Source organism: Haliaeetus leucocephalus, unplaced genomic scaffold (assembly GCF_000737465.1).
Source record: "Haliaeetus leucocephalus isolate CR32 unplaced genomic scaffold, Haliaeetus_leucocephalus-4.0 Scaffold190, whole genome shotgun sequence".
Lineage (NCBI taxonomy): Eukaryota > Metazoa > Chordata > Aves > Accipitriformes > Accipitridae > Haliaeetus > Haliaeetus leucocephalus.
Genome location: NW_010972626.1, coordinates 523,992 through 539,138, shown reverse-complemented (window position 1 = coordinate 539,138; position 15,147 = coordinate 523,992). Strand labels below are relative to the sequence as shown.

General features: G+C 55.4%; 2 protein-coding genes across 2 annotated transcripts in view; one reads left to right on the top strand and one right to left on the bottom strand.

Annotated features, from left to right (window-relative positions):
• Positions 1-5,107, top strand: part of ZBTB48 (zinc finger and BTB domain containing 48) — a 5,619-nt gene extending 512 nt beyond the window's left edge. The window contains exons 3-11 of the mRNA XM_010565379.1: positions 69-301; positions 1,085-1,196; positions 1,480-1,572; positions 1,930-2,016; positions 2,419-2,573; positions 3,137-3,273; positions 3,695-3,859; positions 3,991-4,079; positions 4,177-5,107. Coding sequence (XP_010563681.1) covers positions 69-301; positions 1,085-1,196; positions 1,480-1,572; positions 1,930-2,016; positions 2,419-2,573; positions 3,137-3,273; positions 3,695-3,859; positions 3,991-4,079; positions 4,177-4,473 — 1,368 coding nt within the window. The 3' untranslated portion in view covers positions 4,474-5,107. The remainder of the gene's footprint in view (positions 1-68; positions 302-1,084; positions 1,197-1,479; positions 1,573-1,929; positions 2,017-2,418; positions 2,574-3,136; positions 3,274-3,694; positions 3,860-3,990; positions 4,080-4,176) is intronic.
• Positions 5,108-5,474: 367 nt separating this feature from the next.
• KLHL21 (kelch-like family member 21) lies at positions 5,475-15,107 on the bottom strand. The gene is made up of 4 exons (XM_010565353.1): positions 13,386-15,107; positions 11,577-11,982; positions 8,528-8,600; positions 5,475-8,139 (listed from the first exon to the last, which is right to left on the bottom strand). Exons 1-4 carry the CDS (start codon positions 14,410-14,412, stop codon positions 7,846-7,848), a joined length of 1,800 nt encoding a protein of 599 aa, XP_010563655.1. The 5' UTR covers positions 14,413-15,107; the 3' UTR covers positions 5,475-7,845.
• Between the last annotated feature and the right edge of the window lie 40 nt (positions 15,108-15,147).

Sequence of the window (15,147 nt, the reverse complement as noted above, 5' to 3'; positions counted from 1 at the left end):
GGGGAGAAGGGCAGGGGGTCGGCGGCCCGGCGGGGGAGGCGCGGTGACGGCCGCCTCTTCCCTCGCAGGCCACCCCCCCGGCCCCGGAGGAGGCGGCGGCGGGCGACGGCGGGCGGGGGGACAGCGACGCCGAGTCCCTGCCCGAGAAAAAGGCCCTGCGGAGCAAAAAGAACCCCCCCCCCGGGAAGGCGCCCGGCGGCACGGGGACGCCGGGTAGCAGAAAAGGTACAGCGGTGCCGGTCGAGTGCCCCACATGTCATAAAACCTTCCTCAGCAAATATTGCCTTAAAGTGCACAACAGGTAAACGCTCCGACTTTTCCTTCCCCTTGCGTTCGCGCGTAGGCACCTGCGCTGCGAGGCTCTGCTCCTTCCCACCCTCTCTTCCACGGGGTGGGGGGCGGTGGGCGATCGGCCCCACTTGCGGCCAGCTGGTCTCAACGCCTCAGTGTCCCCTGGGATGGAAAAGGAGGTCCCCTCTGTCCCCTGGGCTGGGGCCGCTTTGAGCCAGGGTGGCTGTGGGGGAGTTGTACAGCTCCGAAACCGTTCTGAGAGCCACAACGGCTGTCCCGGGCTTCCGCTCCTCGGGGGTCAGCGCCAGCCTGCCTCAAAAAGGCGGCGTTGAGGGGCTGTTCTAGGGGACATGCCGGCTGCGGGTGGGCGATGGCAAATGGTCCTACTGGGCTTTCAGAATCGGCATGGGCTGTGGGGCAATTTGCCTGGGTTGTGGGGAGTGCGCCGGCATGGCCGGGTGCTGCGAGGAGCCTGGGGGTTGATAATCAGGAGCAAAGTGGGTGCCTGCAGAGAGAGCGCGAGCTCCAGCTGCACTCTTCTGCGAGGGGAGAACCTTAGCCCTGCGAAACTGAGGTTTCGTGGAGCATAGCGGGCGCCAACAGCTTGATGGGATCCGCAAAGCTGGCATAAAAGGTGGCTTTTGGGCAGCTGTGAATATTGGTGCTGGGGGGGGGGAGGGTAGAAACTGCCTGGTCCTTCCCTCTCCCTTCCCAGTGTCCTCGCTGGGCCCGCTCGTGCATCTCTGCTGTGGGACCAGCAGTGACGGACACTCTCCTTTTGTCTTACCCCTAGGAAACACACTGGAGAAAAGCCATTTGAATGTTCCAAATGTGGCAAATGTTATTTCAGAAAAGAGAATCTCCTGCAACACGAAGCCAGAAATTGCATGAACCGATCTGAGCAGGTACGGCCAGGAAGCTGCGGTCTGGAAAGCAGGTGCCGTTTTGCAGGAGTGGAATTAGAGCCTTTCTCCAGCCATAGCCCCCCCCAAGTCCACTGCCAATGAGGATGGCAGCAGCTTTTGTCCAATTTACCACACAACTCTCATTTTGTCTGTTTTTTTTCAAGCGCGCGAGGATACTCTGTACCGTGAAAGATCCAGGTTGCTGCCAGTGCGGGTCTGAGCTGCGGGCTTTGCGTTGGACTCTCGGTTCGGCAGAAGCTGATGCTTCCCCCCTCTCTTGCAGGTTTTCACGTGTTCGGTCTGCCAGGAGGTGTTCAAGAGGCGAATGGAGCTGCGGCTGCATATGGTGTCACACACAGGGGAGATGCCATACAAGGTGAGCAGTGCCTGCCTCTGACGACCCTACGAGTGGCTCCATGCTGGTGCGAAGAAAGGGGGGGGTGAGCGTCCTGTTTTGGGGCAGCCTGGCCCAGCCCGGCAGGGGAAAAGAGCACACTGGCTCCCTTCCCTTGTCCGTGGCAGCCTGCTGAGGGTCGTTCCCCATCTCTGAGCCAGAACGTGCTCCAGGGAGAGACCAAAGCCAGGCGCTTTCTGTGGTCTTACCAGGGATTCGTGTTCCATGTCAGAACGGCACTCCCCTGCCCGTTGCGCCAGCGCGCTGCCGGGCCTCTCCTTGCGCCAAAATCACTGTTTGGCGCTTGCTGGAAGCTGACCCTCCTCTCCTGTGTTTCAGTGCTCCTCCTGTGCCCAGCAGTTCATGCAGAAGAAGGACCTGCAGAGCCACATGATAAAGCTGCATGGCGCGCCAAAGCCCCATGCGGTAAGGGAGCAGGTGGGCGGCGGTGGGGTTTTGGGAGGGAATTAGCCTGTGCTCAGGCCTGGCCTAAGGAATGGCGCCTGTCATCCTGTCTGGCTCTTTTTAGCAAGGCAGGAAGTTACAGAGCTGCTGGAAGTAGTTTTTTGGGAACAGGAGCAGTCCTCGTCATTTTTTTGGCTGACAGACCCAAGTACTGACCAGCATTTTGCCTTTGTCAGACCGTCTCGTCTTGTTAGGCATTTTGGAGCTGGGGGTGCTGCCACAGCTGGCCGCAGGCAGAGCCCCAAAGCAGCAGCGGCAGGCAGAGGGAGGGGTCTTGGGCAGCGAGCGGGTCTGTTGCGGGCATACGCCGTGAACCGTGCCCGGGCGAGCTGCCTAACCCTGCGCTCTCCTGTGGCCTTGCAGTGCTCGACCTGCTCCAAGTGCTTTCTGTCTCGGACAGAGCTGCGCCTGCACGAGGCCTTCAAGCACCGGGGAGAGAAGCTGTTTGTCTGCGAGGAGTGTGGGCACCGGGCCTCGAGTCGCAACGGCCTGCAGATGCACATCAAGGCCAAGCACAGGTATGACGTAACCTGTGTCCTCTCCTGCATCGCCCTGGCTCTCCTGGTTGCGCTTCCTCCCCCGAGGGCCCAGCTGGGTGGTGCTGGGAAGAGGGGCTGGCTGGAAGGCGGCAAGCACCCCCTTCCCCAAGGTGCCAGGCCGAAGCTTCTGCCAGAAATCTGGTGAGGGGCCAACCGGTGTTTTGCTTTTCTCTCTTCCAAAGGAAGTGCAGACCGTTGGCACTTTCTGTGAGCGTGCGGTCATAGCAATACAGGTGATGACTGAAGCTCATCAGCCCAGCTCATTCGTGTTCTTGAAGTGGCCAGCGTGCACCAGCGGCTGCTCTCCACGCTCACCTTAGTGTTCTGTTTCCTGGGCTGGTTATAATGCCCAAGGGGCAGGAGGCTGCAGCTTGGGAGCCTGTGGCTGCACAATAGCATTTGCAGGCCTCCAAAATACTTTAGTTTGAGATGGGTTGAAGTAGGAGTTTAATTCCAAGAACTTCGGGCGAGGAGCAGCAGCTAACCTGTGGGGCTGAAGCTGGCAAAGGCAGAGATAAAGGTAACATTGCCTCTGCCCACAGAAATGAGCGGCCCTATGTTTGCGAGTTCTGCCACCACGCCTTCACGCAGAAAGCCAACCTCAACATGCACCTGCGCACGCACACCGGCGAGAAGCCCTTCCAGTGCCACCTCTGCGGCAAGACCTTCAGGACACAAGGTACCCTCTGGGCGCGCGGCTGGGGCTGCTGGTGCTGAGCACCGTGCTCCGGCATCCGGAACCTCCAGAAAGCAGCCATGCTGCAAAACCCACCTTCTTCTGCCCGCTTCCTCCGGGGAGCAAAGCCACACTCTTGGGAGCGCACACTAACACTGAGGAAGGCAGGTTCCCGTTACCTCCATTACCCTCATGGCATAAAAGAGGAAGAAATTGATGAGTTTTCCCCAGTAACAGTTCACCTGAACCAGCAGGCTGCTGATTTTACTGCTTCTAAGCCTTCCTAACCAGCCTGGCACAGAGCGACCGCACCGCACGCGTGCAGTCTTTGCTGCGGCATGGCTTGTACCTGAGCCCCGCGACAGGGGCATGTGCTGCGCCGCTGACCGGCGGCTCTCCCCCTCTCTCCCCCTGCCAACGGCAGCGAGCCTGGACAAGCACAACCGGACCCACACTGGGGAGCGTCCCTTCAGCTGCGAGTTCTGCGATCAGCGCTTCACAGAGAAGGGGCCCCTGCTGAGGCACATTGCCAGCCGGCACCAGGAGGGGAGGCCCCACTTCTGCCAGATCTGTGGGAAAACATTCAAAGGTAATGGCCAGGGCATCGAGCTTTCACACGGCTCTTTAGAAACTGCCCTCCTTTCTGTGGTGCAGCTTTGCGTCGCCGCGAGCATCTACCATGTGGTGCTGCTGCCAACAAGCTCTTGCTTCCTTCCTCAGCTGTTGAACAGCTGCGCGTCCACGTCCGCCGGCACAAGGGTGTGAGGAAGTTCGAGTGCACTGAGTGCGGCTACAAGTTCACGCGGCAGGTGAGGCCTTCCCAGGCTCTGGCAACCCCGGCAGCGTGTGCTGTGCCAGGGGAGCCAGCCCCCACCGGGCCCCTCATCCTGCGTCTTCCTTTTGCAGGCTCACTTGAGGCGCCACATGGGGATTCACGACCGGGTGGAGAACTACAACCCCCGGCAGCGGAAGTTGCGGAACCTGATCATCGAGGACGAGAAGGCCGTGGTGGTGGCACTGCAGCCGCCGCCAGAGCTGGACGTGGGCTCGGCCGAGGTGATCGTGGAGTCCTTGTCCCGCGGCACCCTGCCCGAGGAGCTCCCTGTGCAGAGACTCTGCTCGAACGAGAACTTCTCTACAGCGGATGTGATCGAGCAATCACTAATTATAACGACGACGATTCCCGAAGACTGTGAAACATAGCGTGACCGCCTGCGCGCGTCCTTCCTACCAAAACACAATAAAGCATTGGGCTGGAGCTGCTCTCTGCTGCGCTTGTTCTTTCTGAGTTGTGCAGCTGCCCCTTCCCTTCCTCCCCACAAAGCTCCCACCCCAGGTTGCAGGGAAATGAAGTTATAATCGGGTCACAAATGAAGAAACAAATGTGAAGCTATTCAGAATGGCTACTTAAATAAACATACGTGTGCTGTATGAGGCAGGATGTGACTGCTGACTTGGTGTGTGTAATACTGTGAATCACTTTTTAACGAGCTCTCCTTTGCGGCTGGAGGGACAGCTGGTGCTCGCCTCCCCTTTCCTCCAGTGCTCTGGCCTCGCGCAGGCAGTTCTGCCTTTTGAGTCTGAAAGCTCATGATTAAAGCTTACCTTCCCCAAGAGAGTGTGGCTCTGCCCCTTTCCTTAAACACTTGCTGAAAGGATTGTCTCCTCCGTTAAATTTGTGCCTTATTTCTACTCTGTTTTGTCAAACTTCTGGTAATTGCTCTTTCTTTACCCTGTTAAAGGCAGGGCATGACCTGCATCTTCTCACTATTGAGATAATGTAGCTGTTTGGTAACTTGAAACACATTATCTCCAGGAGCTGGGCAATGCTCTCAGCTCTTGTTCTTAGGTGTGGGGATTTGTACTTGTCTGAAATATGAGGATCCGGGGTTGCTGTGATGCTGAGAACCTTTTTCTGAGTATTCCCAGGGTGGGGGAAGATCACAGAGTACCCACGTGCCCTGAAATCCCGGCCACGCTCTCTCCCCTTTCCCTCTTTTACTCACCAAGGAGGCAGAAAGTCTCCAGGTTAAACGTACCTCAGCCCTAGAAACTTCAGTAATCTTCCCTTCAAAGATGACAGCGAGATTTACATAACGTGTTTTATTTAACTTGACTGCTGCAAGTAAATTTAAAAACAAACTATGAGAATAAAAATACAATATCTGTAAATGTAAAATGCCTTTGTTTCAAAGGACGGTATTTAAACTGTACTCAGAGATTCAGACACAATGAATTTTACAAAAAAATAAATACAGATCCGTAACTGTTCAGCCGGTTGGGGAATTCAGGGGTGGCAGGTCTAGCAGCGAGCACTACAGTATGAGACAGGGTGTGCGTACTATTTATAGTTCAGCGTAAATACTTCGGTCTGCAATGCAAGTTCAGCTGCGTGGCGTGCACCGTCTCTCCCCGGGCACGACACGGCGCCGTGGGGACAGGCTGCTTTAGCCTCACGGGTCGACATGGCAGGATGCAGCCAGAAACGAAGGAGCCGCCCCAAATCACAGGCCCCCTGCATGTCCCCTCCACCCAAGAGGGGCCCCCCCTGCACCCCAGCCCGTGGCAGCGCCGGAGAGGGTTTTAAACCCAGAGGCTGCCGTGGCCAGATGAGGCCCCTCCGCGATCCTCCACCGGTACATGGCAGTTTCAAGGCACTGTCAAAGTTTCAGACCTGGAGAACAGCCCAAATTTCATGAACAGCTTTCCCAAGTTCCACAGCTGAGGAGCGTGGCATAAAACAGCACTGAAGGCAAAGAGCTTTTTTTAAAGCTGTGAAGGTGCTGATGTTGTGGAGATGGGGCTCTGACACTACTCAATCCAAGGGCAAGCCAGAAGGCAGGCGTGCAATCAAGTAGACGGGCTTTCCATCTCTGAAATAAGTTCAATTTTCTTTCCTATTGATTAAAAATGAAAGATGGAAAAAGCAAGCGCATCCAGCCAACACCTCAGCCGTTGTCACACTTTACACTTTTCCAAAAGGCACGATGCTCATTTTTGGGTGAGCCATACTGCAGTTTTAGCCGTTTTCTTGTTCAAGAAACATTCCACAAGTAAACTGCTTCTCTTCAGCTAAGGTAGACAGAGGAAACACAGCCCAAGCTAATGAGGTCACCTGGGCGAGTATAAAGGCAAATCTTACACAGGCCAAAAAAAACAGCAAACCCCAAGCAAAAAGAAGAAAAAAACCCAACCCTAAAATAACTACCTTTCAGTCCTCAACACTGGCTAACTCCTACACCTTCACCCAAATCCCGAGAGCTCCTGCAAACTGGAGGCACGACAGGCACGAGACCCCTCCGAAGGTCTGGTGGGTTCCTTCACACAAGGCAATGCATTTGAAAGCAATTCTGCATCAAGGTATCTAAACACAGCCAGCAATTCTGCAAGCCTGCAGTGAATCTCCTGAGGAAGCTGCACTCGCCTTTCCCAGTAAGTTTTTTTTTTTTCCTAAAACAGTACAACGCTGACTTAGCTCCTTCAAAATGGTGAAGAAATAAAAACTCGCCCTTGCTGCATGGGGCCTATCTGCCCAACCCAGCGTGCTGACTGAGAGTTTGGCACAGGAGAACCAGCAGCAAACAGCCCTCGCCACAAGCAGCAGCTTTTTCTGCCTAGTTCAGCCCCACTATCAACAAGTCCAATGACACCGGGAAGGGAGAGTGGCTCCTCGGGCCAGCCAAGAGGGGTACTCGCTTCTCCCCTTCCCCTAACAGGAGGGTGCAGCTGGGGTGATCAGAAATGAAAATAATCTAGCTGTGAGAATGCAATTAAAAGATAAATAAGGGTGCTTCTTCTTGGAAGGAAAAAGCGCGCTACTAGGAAGGGTTGGAAAACAAACACCTGCAGAAGTTTAAATGCTGCAACTTAAAAAACCCCCACCAAAATACAGGAAGAACTGAGCTTCGGACAACGGGAAAGGTGAAACTTCATAACCCAGCCTTGGCGAGATCCCTGCTACAGGACGTCTGTTCCTTCTGAAGGCATGAACGGGGACTGAGGACCACGGTGACAGGGCAGGAGGGGCCATGTTCTCATATTAACCTCTCGCCCCTAACAGACCTCCAGCTCTTGTGGGAAGGCCTTTCCCCCCCTCTAACCACACAGAGAAAGACGCGCGCAGGAGGTCCGTCTTCCTCTGAAGCACAGAACAGAGGTGGGCGTCCCGACCACCGTCCTACCAAAAAAGAAACTGAAGAAGGTTTGGTGGCAAACGAAGCATTACAGGGTGAAGGAGCTCCCAGCAAAAGGCGTCTGACCAAAAGCTGTAAGCTGCAATGCTGCAGTGACATTCAGCGCGATTGCTTTCCTCAGAGTTCACCTCTTGGGTCTCCTCTGCAGGCAGTGCAGCACCTTCTCCTGCCCCAGAGGAGGGCCGAGGGACGCCGCAGTGGAGGCCTCGCTGTCTGCCGGCTGTGGTTCCGCAACAGCACGTCAAACATTAGGAGTTTTCACTCCCTCTCTGAACAGTATGTTTTTGTTTCCAAGCACCGGTTTGCCTCTGCCTTCTCTCAAAGCAACGCTGGTTCTGGATAATGAACTCGCGGTGAGCCAGGGGAACAGTGCCTTCCCCTGCTAACGAAGCTCGTTAAGGTTCTGGTTGTGAAGGTTTTGGTGCTGCCTGTTCAAGTTGATGGTGTTGTCCAGTGTGATGCCATCATCCTCCTGTGTGGTTTCCGGCATGAACTGCCGGAATATGCTGACGCTGCCATGCCAGAAGATGGGCTCGGGCAGTCGGCCCACCACGCTCCACGTTCGCGTCTCAGGGTCGTAGGCTTCCACGACATCCGAGAGTTCAAACGTGTTATCGTAGCCGCCAGAGACGTAGAGCTTCCCGCCAAGCACAGCCACGCTCCCCCCAACGTGAACCTACAATTTAAAAATAAATATACGCAACAGTTAGACAGGAGAGTTTTGCCCAATTAGACAGATGACAAAGGTGTCGGGTACTGTCCCGCAACTGCTCACTTGGACGGGGCTCAGCGCCCACCAGCTGCTGACTCTGGCTCTCAACCAGCGTTGCCCAACTGCCAGGAGGAGAGAGCGTTTTCTAGCTTTGCCCAGCTCTTGCGTGCTGGGCTGAGCACCCGACTACGCAACCGCAGTCTGGGATTTTTTTCTACCAGGTGACTGTGAGATGCTTAAATGCACTCTGTGTGCAAGGGGTTATCATCTAAAGAGCACCTGTTTTTTCCAAAGGTAAATTACGCTGGTTTTTAACACTAATAGGCAGCCGGTAGCTCAGTAAGCGTCCTACCTGAAGCATGGCAGGGATTTTATCCCATTCATTCTTCGCTGGATTGTAAACGTCCACTTCAGCTGAGTCGTCTCTGTGGGAGATAACACAAATTACTCTTCTGCATTCTAAAAACCTCCCACCTTGTGAAGCCCCCAGTTCAACAGCCTGAAATGCTGCCATAAGCACTTCTGCTCCAATTCCACTACGTAGATTAGAGACCAGAGGGTTCCTGTACGAAGGTGCAGGTCTCGATGCGGACCCCAGCCTCCAGCGTGGGCTTCTCCTGTGCCTGCAGTGACATTCAACCCCAGGAAATGCCTGGACTTCTCCGCTGCACCCCTAACCCACGAAGCAGGCTGGCACAGACATTGCGCCCGTACCACATATTAGCGCAGGAGCACGTCTCATTCTCAGTGCCAGTGACCTACATCCAGAGAGCCCACGCGCCCCTTCTGAGCTTCTCTACAGCCAAAGCAACGCACTCTATACTTTCTGGTGTATGCCAAGTTTCAGGATGCCGCCTAGGTGGGATGGCAGACAAGACAACCAGAGATAGAGCAAGTTGACAGCATGCACTGTTTTCTGCCTGCCTAAGCTGGTCGCTCCAGCCGAGATGGCAGGGCGAGCTGCTCTGGACTGCATGCCCCACTCGGAGTCCAGCACACAGCTACGCCACTGCTGGGTCAGAAATGGCTCCACAATCGCAAGGGCTTTTTCAAATCTAGTCCTTTTTTTTTTTTTTTTTTTTACATCTACATCTATGGTAGGTGTGTTCACAGACTAACTTTCTGCAAGCCTGCATTTCACAGACTGATCTGATCTGGCTTTGGTGCCAAGTCTTCAGGGTCTGGAAGAAAAATGACTGCTGTTCTGGAGAGGCTTAAACCTCCATGCACTTCCAAGTAATGGCATCCCTACTGCTTGAGTTTTTTGCCAGTGCCAAATTTAGATGGGCCATAGGACTGCGAGAGAAGAGCTGGCGGGGGCAGTGTAATCCCCCAAGGCTTCTCTTGCCCGCTCTGCTCGCGAGGCAGGAGGGCGACAGTGACAGGTGAAGGATGTTCACAACGCAGAAATGCGCGCTGCTGACCCAAGAACACGAGGACGACAAGGTCAGGGCAGCTGGAGAAGTGCTGTCAGTCACTCCAAGACAGTCCTGTTAGGGATGGATTCAAAAGGCTGCGAGGAATATTTTATTGTCTTTGTATCTATTGTGACATCGCATATTGTCATGCGTCGTGCAGGTGACAAGGTATCACTATCGATTGCTGACGTGAATCTGAGCAGGGAAGGGAATGAAAATAAATGAGAAATCTCACCTACACCAGCAGCGTCTGTTTAGCAAACATTACATCAGAAATCCACCTGCAAAGCCTGTGGTGAAGCCAAGGTGCGTGCCATGGGGCTTTCTGGTTACGCTCTGGACAAGCGTTCCTAAGGTACCCATACAATACACACTTTGAAACCAGTTTCTTCAGTTTGAGTTACTTTTGTGATGTACCTTTAACTGAACCAATATTCACCTGAACGAAACATCCTGAGTGCAGGCACATGTAAGCGAGCGCTCCAAGCCCCACAGAGCTGCACTAAGACCAACCTTTCTTCCTCAGAACTGCTCAGAACCAAGAGCCGGTACCTGCCTTAGCACACAGCGCTTGGGAGCTAAATGCTGCTACAAAGCCATTTGTACCTGGAGGAAGTGCTGCTGTTCACAACGCTTCCCGTAACTAACAGAGCAGCAGGTGAGTCAAATACTTCCAAGTATGAAGCTGAAAACCCCGACGGACTGGAAGGGAAACAAGGGGCAAAGCTCTAGGCATGCAGTTCCAGGCACTGGTGACAGGCAGGCCAGGACCTCCTCTCCTGTCTCAGGGTTAGCTCAAAGAAGGATACAGCTGAAGACCTAAGCCTCGTTGCTGTGCCATATTTATAGTTATAAAACTAGTCCCACTAGAGGGGATCATCAGTCAGAAGCTTTAGTCTGAGCTATTTAAAACTAACCAAAAAATGAGTTTGCGACCTCTATTCGTAACCTATTCCTCTGTCCTCCAAAGATTATCTCACAGCTTTACACAGAGCAGCAGCCCATGTGCAGCACGTGAAATGAGGGGAGGAAAAACCTGACCCTGATCATCTCCTCATTAACTCCTGCAGAGGCGTAAGTGATCAGAAATCCTGAAGTGTCAATCATCAGTATCTTAAAAAAGATAAGAAAAAGGAAAACCTTTAGAACCCGCTTGTGACAAGTGGCCGAACAGCTAGAACACCCCTGCCAGTCTTTACTGAAAAGCAGGTGACTCAAACTGCTACCTGCAAACAATGGCCAGGAACCAAGACACTCGGCTGAACCCAAATGAATCAAATAAAAGGTCCTGGGTAGAAGTTGCTGTGTTATGCAAAGCCAAGAGGAGACTAAAAAAAGAAAAGTGTCTGGAGGCCATCGCAGAAGTCTATGTTTGCTCAAAGTCAACACAACAAGATGAAATGCTTCAGTGCTAGCATGCCTTTCAGTTTATTTTTAATTAGGTGGATAACCAAAGTATTTGCACCACCAGGACAGCTTCAGATGGGTAATTAACTCCCAATTTGGAAAGGCGCTTAAAAATAGTGACCAATCATTTCATCTTCGGTCCTCTTATCTCCGCTGAGACGGAGGATGTCCTCCCCTGGGCTACAGTTTAACGCTTTCTTGGAGCTTACTCGCTTATTTATAGCAACAAGGGGGGTTGAACCAGAAGCCAAGAAAACTGAGAAGTCTATTTCCAAGCAGCACTGCTGCTGACTTCAGCCAGATTTAGACCTGGCTATTCCCCAGCCTGTGGGTTTAGATTCAGACATTTTTACAGAATTTTAAGTGTAGTTCTTTGAGGTCCAGCTACAACAGAAGTAAAGCGAAGAGGTGTGGCAGTTTACAGACCCACCTGGACCATCAGAGGAAGCACTGCTGTGCTTTCCCAACGCAGTGCTCTTCCTGCAACCACCCACAAAATCTGCATGCCTTCCCGGGGAAACCCTGGGCTTGCCCAGCAGGGGCATGGGGAGGGAGGTTATTGCTCCTGCTACTCACCTTATGAAGTACATGAGGCCGTTGAGAGTGACAGTCTTTGGGGCGAAGGACCAGGGAGGCAGGTGGCCGCAGTTCACGAGGGACCAGAGGTCGCTGTCAGGGTCATAGCACTGCATAACCATGGACTCTTTGCCAGCCAGGGAGCCTATGGCGAACAGCTTGCCGCGGCACGAGGTGGTGGAGCAGTTGTCCATGGGGTACAGCATGGGCTGCAGAGCCTCCCAGCTGTCCACCGAGTGGTCGTAGCGCTCCGTGCTGTCGGAGGCGATCACGTACAGCAGCCCGTCCAGGACTGTGGAGCTGTGGTATTCTCTGGCTTTCAGCATGGGAGACACCTCTGTCCACTCGTTCACGCTGGAATTGTACCTCCAGACGCAGTCGTACAGCCTTGACCCATCCGATCCCCCTGCAGCACAGCACGCCACATGTCAAAGTGTGGTTTCGCAAAGGGAAATACTACAGGGCGATGGAGGAGACTGGGGACAGGGGACTTTGCTATGTCTTCCAGCTGCACCTTCTTAATACCTACACGCACTTTTTCCTTCCCAGGGCCATACATTATGAAAATATTTCAGTGCTGGGGTACCACAGTAGCGTATGCTGTGAGGACTTTAACAGAAGTTTTGCACTGTTTCTTTCCCAGCAAGCCTGGAAGGATTTCTCCCGTGTCACTCCTAGTCTGTACTCAGCCAGACTCAAAATGAGTCTCCCAGGTTTGACTAGCTCCGTCCCTCCAAACAACCGTTTTCTTCCCTGTTTTGCAACCCTTGCTGCATTGCTGTCCAGAAACTGCCGAGACTAACGCTCACCAGCGCCCAGCTGCCAAGGCAGCATTATCGCCGGCAGTACAGAAACCTTCCAACCCTCCCTCCCCACTACCCATGCTACGATGCTGACACTAAGCAGAACAACTGAAGATCCCTGCCAGCAGTGGCCTTGCTGAAGCACGGAGCTCTCGGCAGTATCAGTGCCCCCAGAACTGGCCGGGATCGCTCCAGAAAGCTCCCACGGGACATAAGGGCATCCATGGTAGCCCATCCTTTTTAGAACTCTGCCCTTAAAGCAGAGCCTTGTTTTCTGCTCGTGACTAGAGAATGAACAGTTTCCTGTTCACCTGCATTTGACCTGCCCTTCAAATCTTTGTCAGCACGTCCTGCACACCCAGAGCAAGCTGTTCTGCAGCACCTTGTTTCCCAGGCCCTGGTTTGTTATGGCTGCCGCAGGGCTGCCAGTCCAGCTACGGGGATGTGCTTCAAAGGAGGCATCTACATGCAGATTAACAGCCGAATTTACACATCCATGTCACCTTGACAGAAGTAATTATAGCCCCAGCGGACTGCGAGGAGGCAGCATTTGTGCTGAGGAAGGTACCGTGACTCATAGGCGCTGGCTGGCTGAGGAACCGGGGGCTTTCTGACGCGCCTCTGCCTCGAGCACGCGCTTGGCTTGTGATTCACAGATTCTGAACCCAAACACCATCTTCACAGCCAGAAATTCAAAACCCTCTCAAGTCACTCCTGTCCCCCAGCGCGAGTGGTTAGAAAGTTCTACCGGTGCAAGATCTGTTACTTCTGCCCACGTGCTCAGGAGCATTAGTCACGACAAAATACCTCCCGGACTGAGACCCGCTGCTAAATTCAGCACGAACTCAAGGAGTCCCTACACCCGCCTTCAGGCTGCAGTCATACTGAGCCCGAGCAGAGTTTCAAACTCTCTGCTACCCCGAGAAAAGCCAGGTCTCGCTGTTAGAACCTGTGTATTTTCAATGGAAATCTCAGCAGCGGTGCTTTCATACCCTGCACGCCTTACCGGTGACATAGATGTCGTTGCCCAGTGCGGCGACGCTGTAGCCCCCACCCAGGTGCTCGGGGAACTCGGCCAGGTAGCGCCAGTGGCCGGTGCGAGGGTTGTAGCAGTCAACGGTGACGAGCTCGTCGCAATCGCGGTCGCAGCCACCAACGATGACGAGGATCTCGGCCAGGCCAGTGGAGGGCCGGGGGCGCATGCGGGCGCAGGGCCCCCGGTCATGGCGGTCGAGGCGGGCGGCCTGGAAGTCACGGGCCTCACGCAGGAGACGCAGGCAGGGCGGGCAGCGGGCTACCAGCGGCTCGCCCTCCACGTGGGCCAGCAGGTAGAAGCGGCGCACAAAGGGCAGGCGGACATGGGCCAGGAGCTGGGGCAGCAGCGGGGCGCGGGCAGCGGGGTCGGCACGCACCCAGCGCAGCGCCAGCTGGAAGGCAGCCTCCTCTTTGGGGACACAGAGCCCGTCGTCCCGCAGGTAGGAGAGGAGGCGCGGCAGCGGCAACCTCTCCAGCTGGGCGCCCAGCTCACCCACGTGCCGTAGGACGAAGCGGTGGGCGGCAGCCGCCAGCGCCGGGCAGGCGAAGGCCTCGGCGAAGTCCTGCATGTCCAGGGCGTTGGCGGGCTCCAGTTGACGTGCCAGCCAGGCGCCGCAGGCCTCCTTGACGGCAGGGAACTGCAGCAGGTCAGCGGCGCGCAGCAGGCGCTCGGCGATGTCAGGGCCCAACCCGCCCACCCGGCCGGTGTAGGCGAAGTCGAGGAGGCGCGCCAGGCACTCGGGCTCCACGCCGTGCAGCCGTACCCGCTCGGCCCGTGCCTCCCGCAGCGCCCCACCGAACATGGCGCGGAAGTAGCCGGAGGCGGCGGCCAGGACGGCGCGGTGCGCCCCGAACTCCCGGCCACCCGCCACCACCGTCACATCCAGCAGGCTCCGCTCCGCTCGCAGCGCACTCAGCCCCCGCAGCAGCGACACCGCGTGTGCCGGCTCCCCCGTCGCCGCCGTCTCACCACCGCTGCTGCCTGTGCTCGCTGCCATGCCGTGCCTGTGGGAGAGCACACGCTGCGTCACGCCCTGCGTGGAGCCCCTTCGGGTTCAACCCTGAGAGCAGCTTGCAGGACAGAAAAAAGGAAAAGAAAAAAAAAAAAGAAAAGAAAAGGTGGGTTAGCACAGGGAAAACCATCCTCTGGCTGGGAAGTGGGATAAACTAAACAGCCCCGGAAAACATCCTCCTTCCCCCGTCACGGAGGAGCGGGGGTTGCATAACAAGCTGGTGCTGCCAGCAGCCTCCCCTGCTTAGTCTAATTATATTTTTAAGAAGCCCGTGTTGAAGCTGCCCAGGATTACGGCAGCCTCACAAGAGCAGGGCAGAGCTTTGTGAACCCAACACCTTCACGAATGTCGCGCCCAAGCCCCCAGCGCCTCGTGTCGCGGATAGGGTGCCCAGCGGGAGCAGCCCCCGCCGCTCTTTGAGGTGGACAGCGGGGTCTTCCTCGAAAGCGAGGTGCCGAGGGAGGTGTTCCCGGGAGGCACGCTCGCTGACCGCCCCAGCCTAAGTTACCGCAGGCAAGGCTCGGCTGCGTAAAAGCGGAGAGCTCCAGGGTTTTGGCCAAACGCGTTACGGCTGGTGTCCTGCCAGGCTGCCCGTCCCCGCTCGCTCCCAGTCAAAGGGACACCGGAGGAATAAAGCGCTTTCGCCTGCGCTGCACTCGTGCCCTTGGCAGCCTCCGTGGGCGGGCGGGCAGCGGGACTCCCGCTCCGCGAAGAACGGGA

What these genes read in the sequence shown, in the direction of transcription:
- KLHL21 (XM_010565353.1), bottom strand. Translation starts at nt 14,412, where the DNA reads ATGGCAGCGAGCACAGGCAGCAGCGGTGGTGAGACGGCGGCGACGGGG. An exon ending in CAACGACATCTATGTCACCG is followed by an intron (nt 11,983 to 13,385) that starts GTAAGGCGTGCA and finishes GCTGTGCTGCAG; the next exon opens with GGGGATCGGATGGGTCAAGG. An exon ending in AAATCCCTGCCATGCTTCAG is followed by an intron (nt 8,140 to 8,527) that starts GTAGGACGCTTA and finishes TTTAAATTGTAG; the next exon opens with GTTCACGTTGGGGGGAGCGT.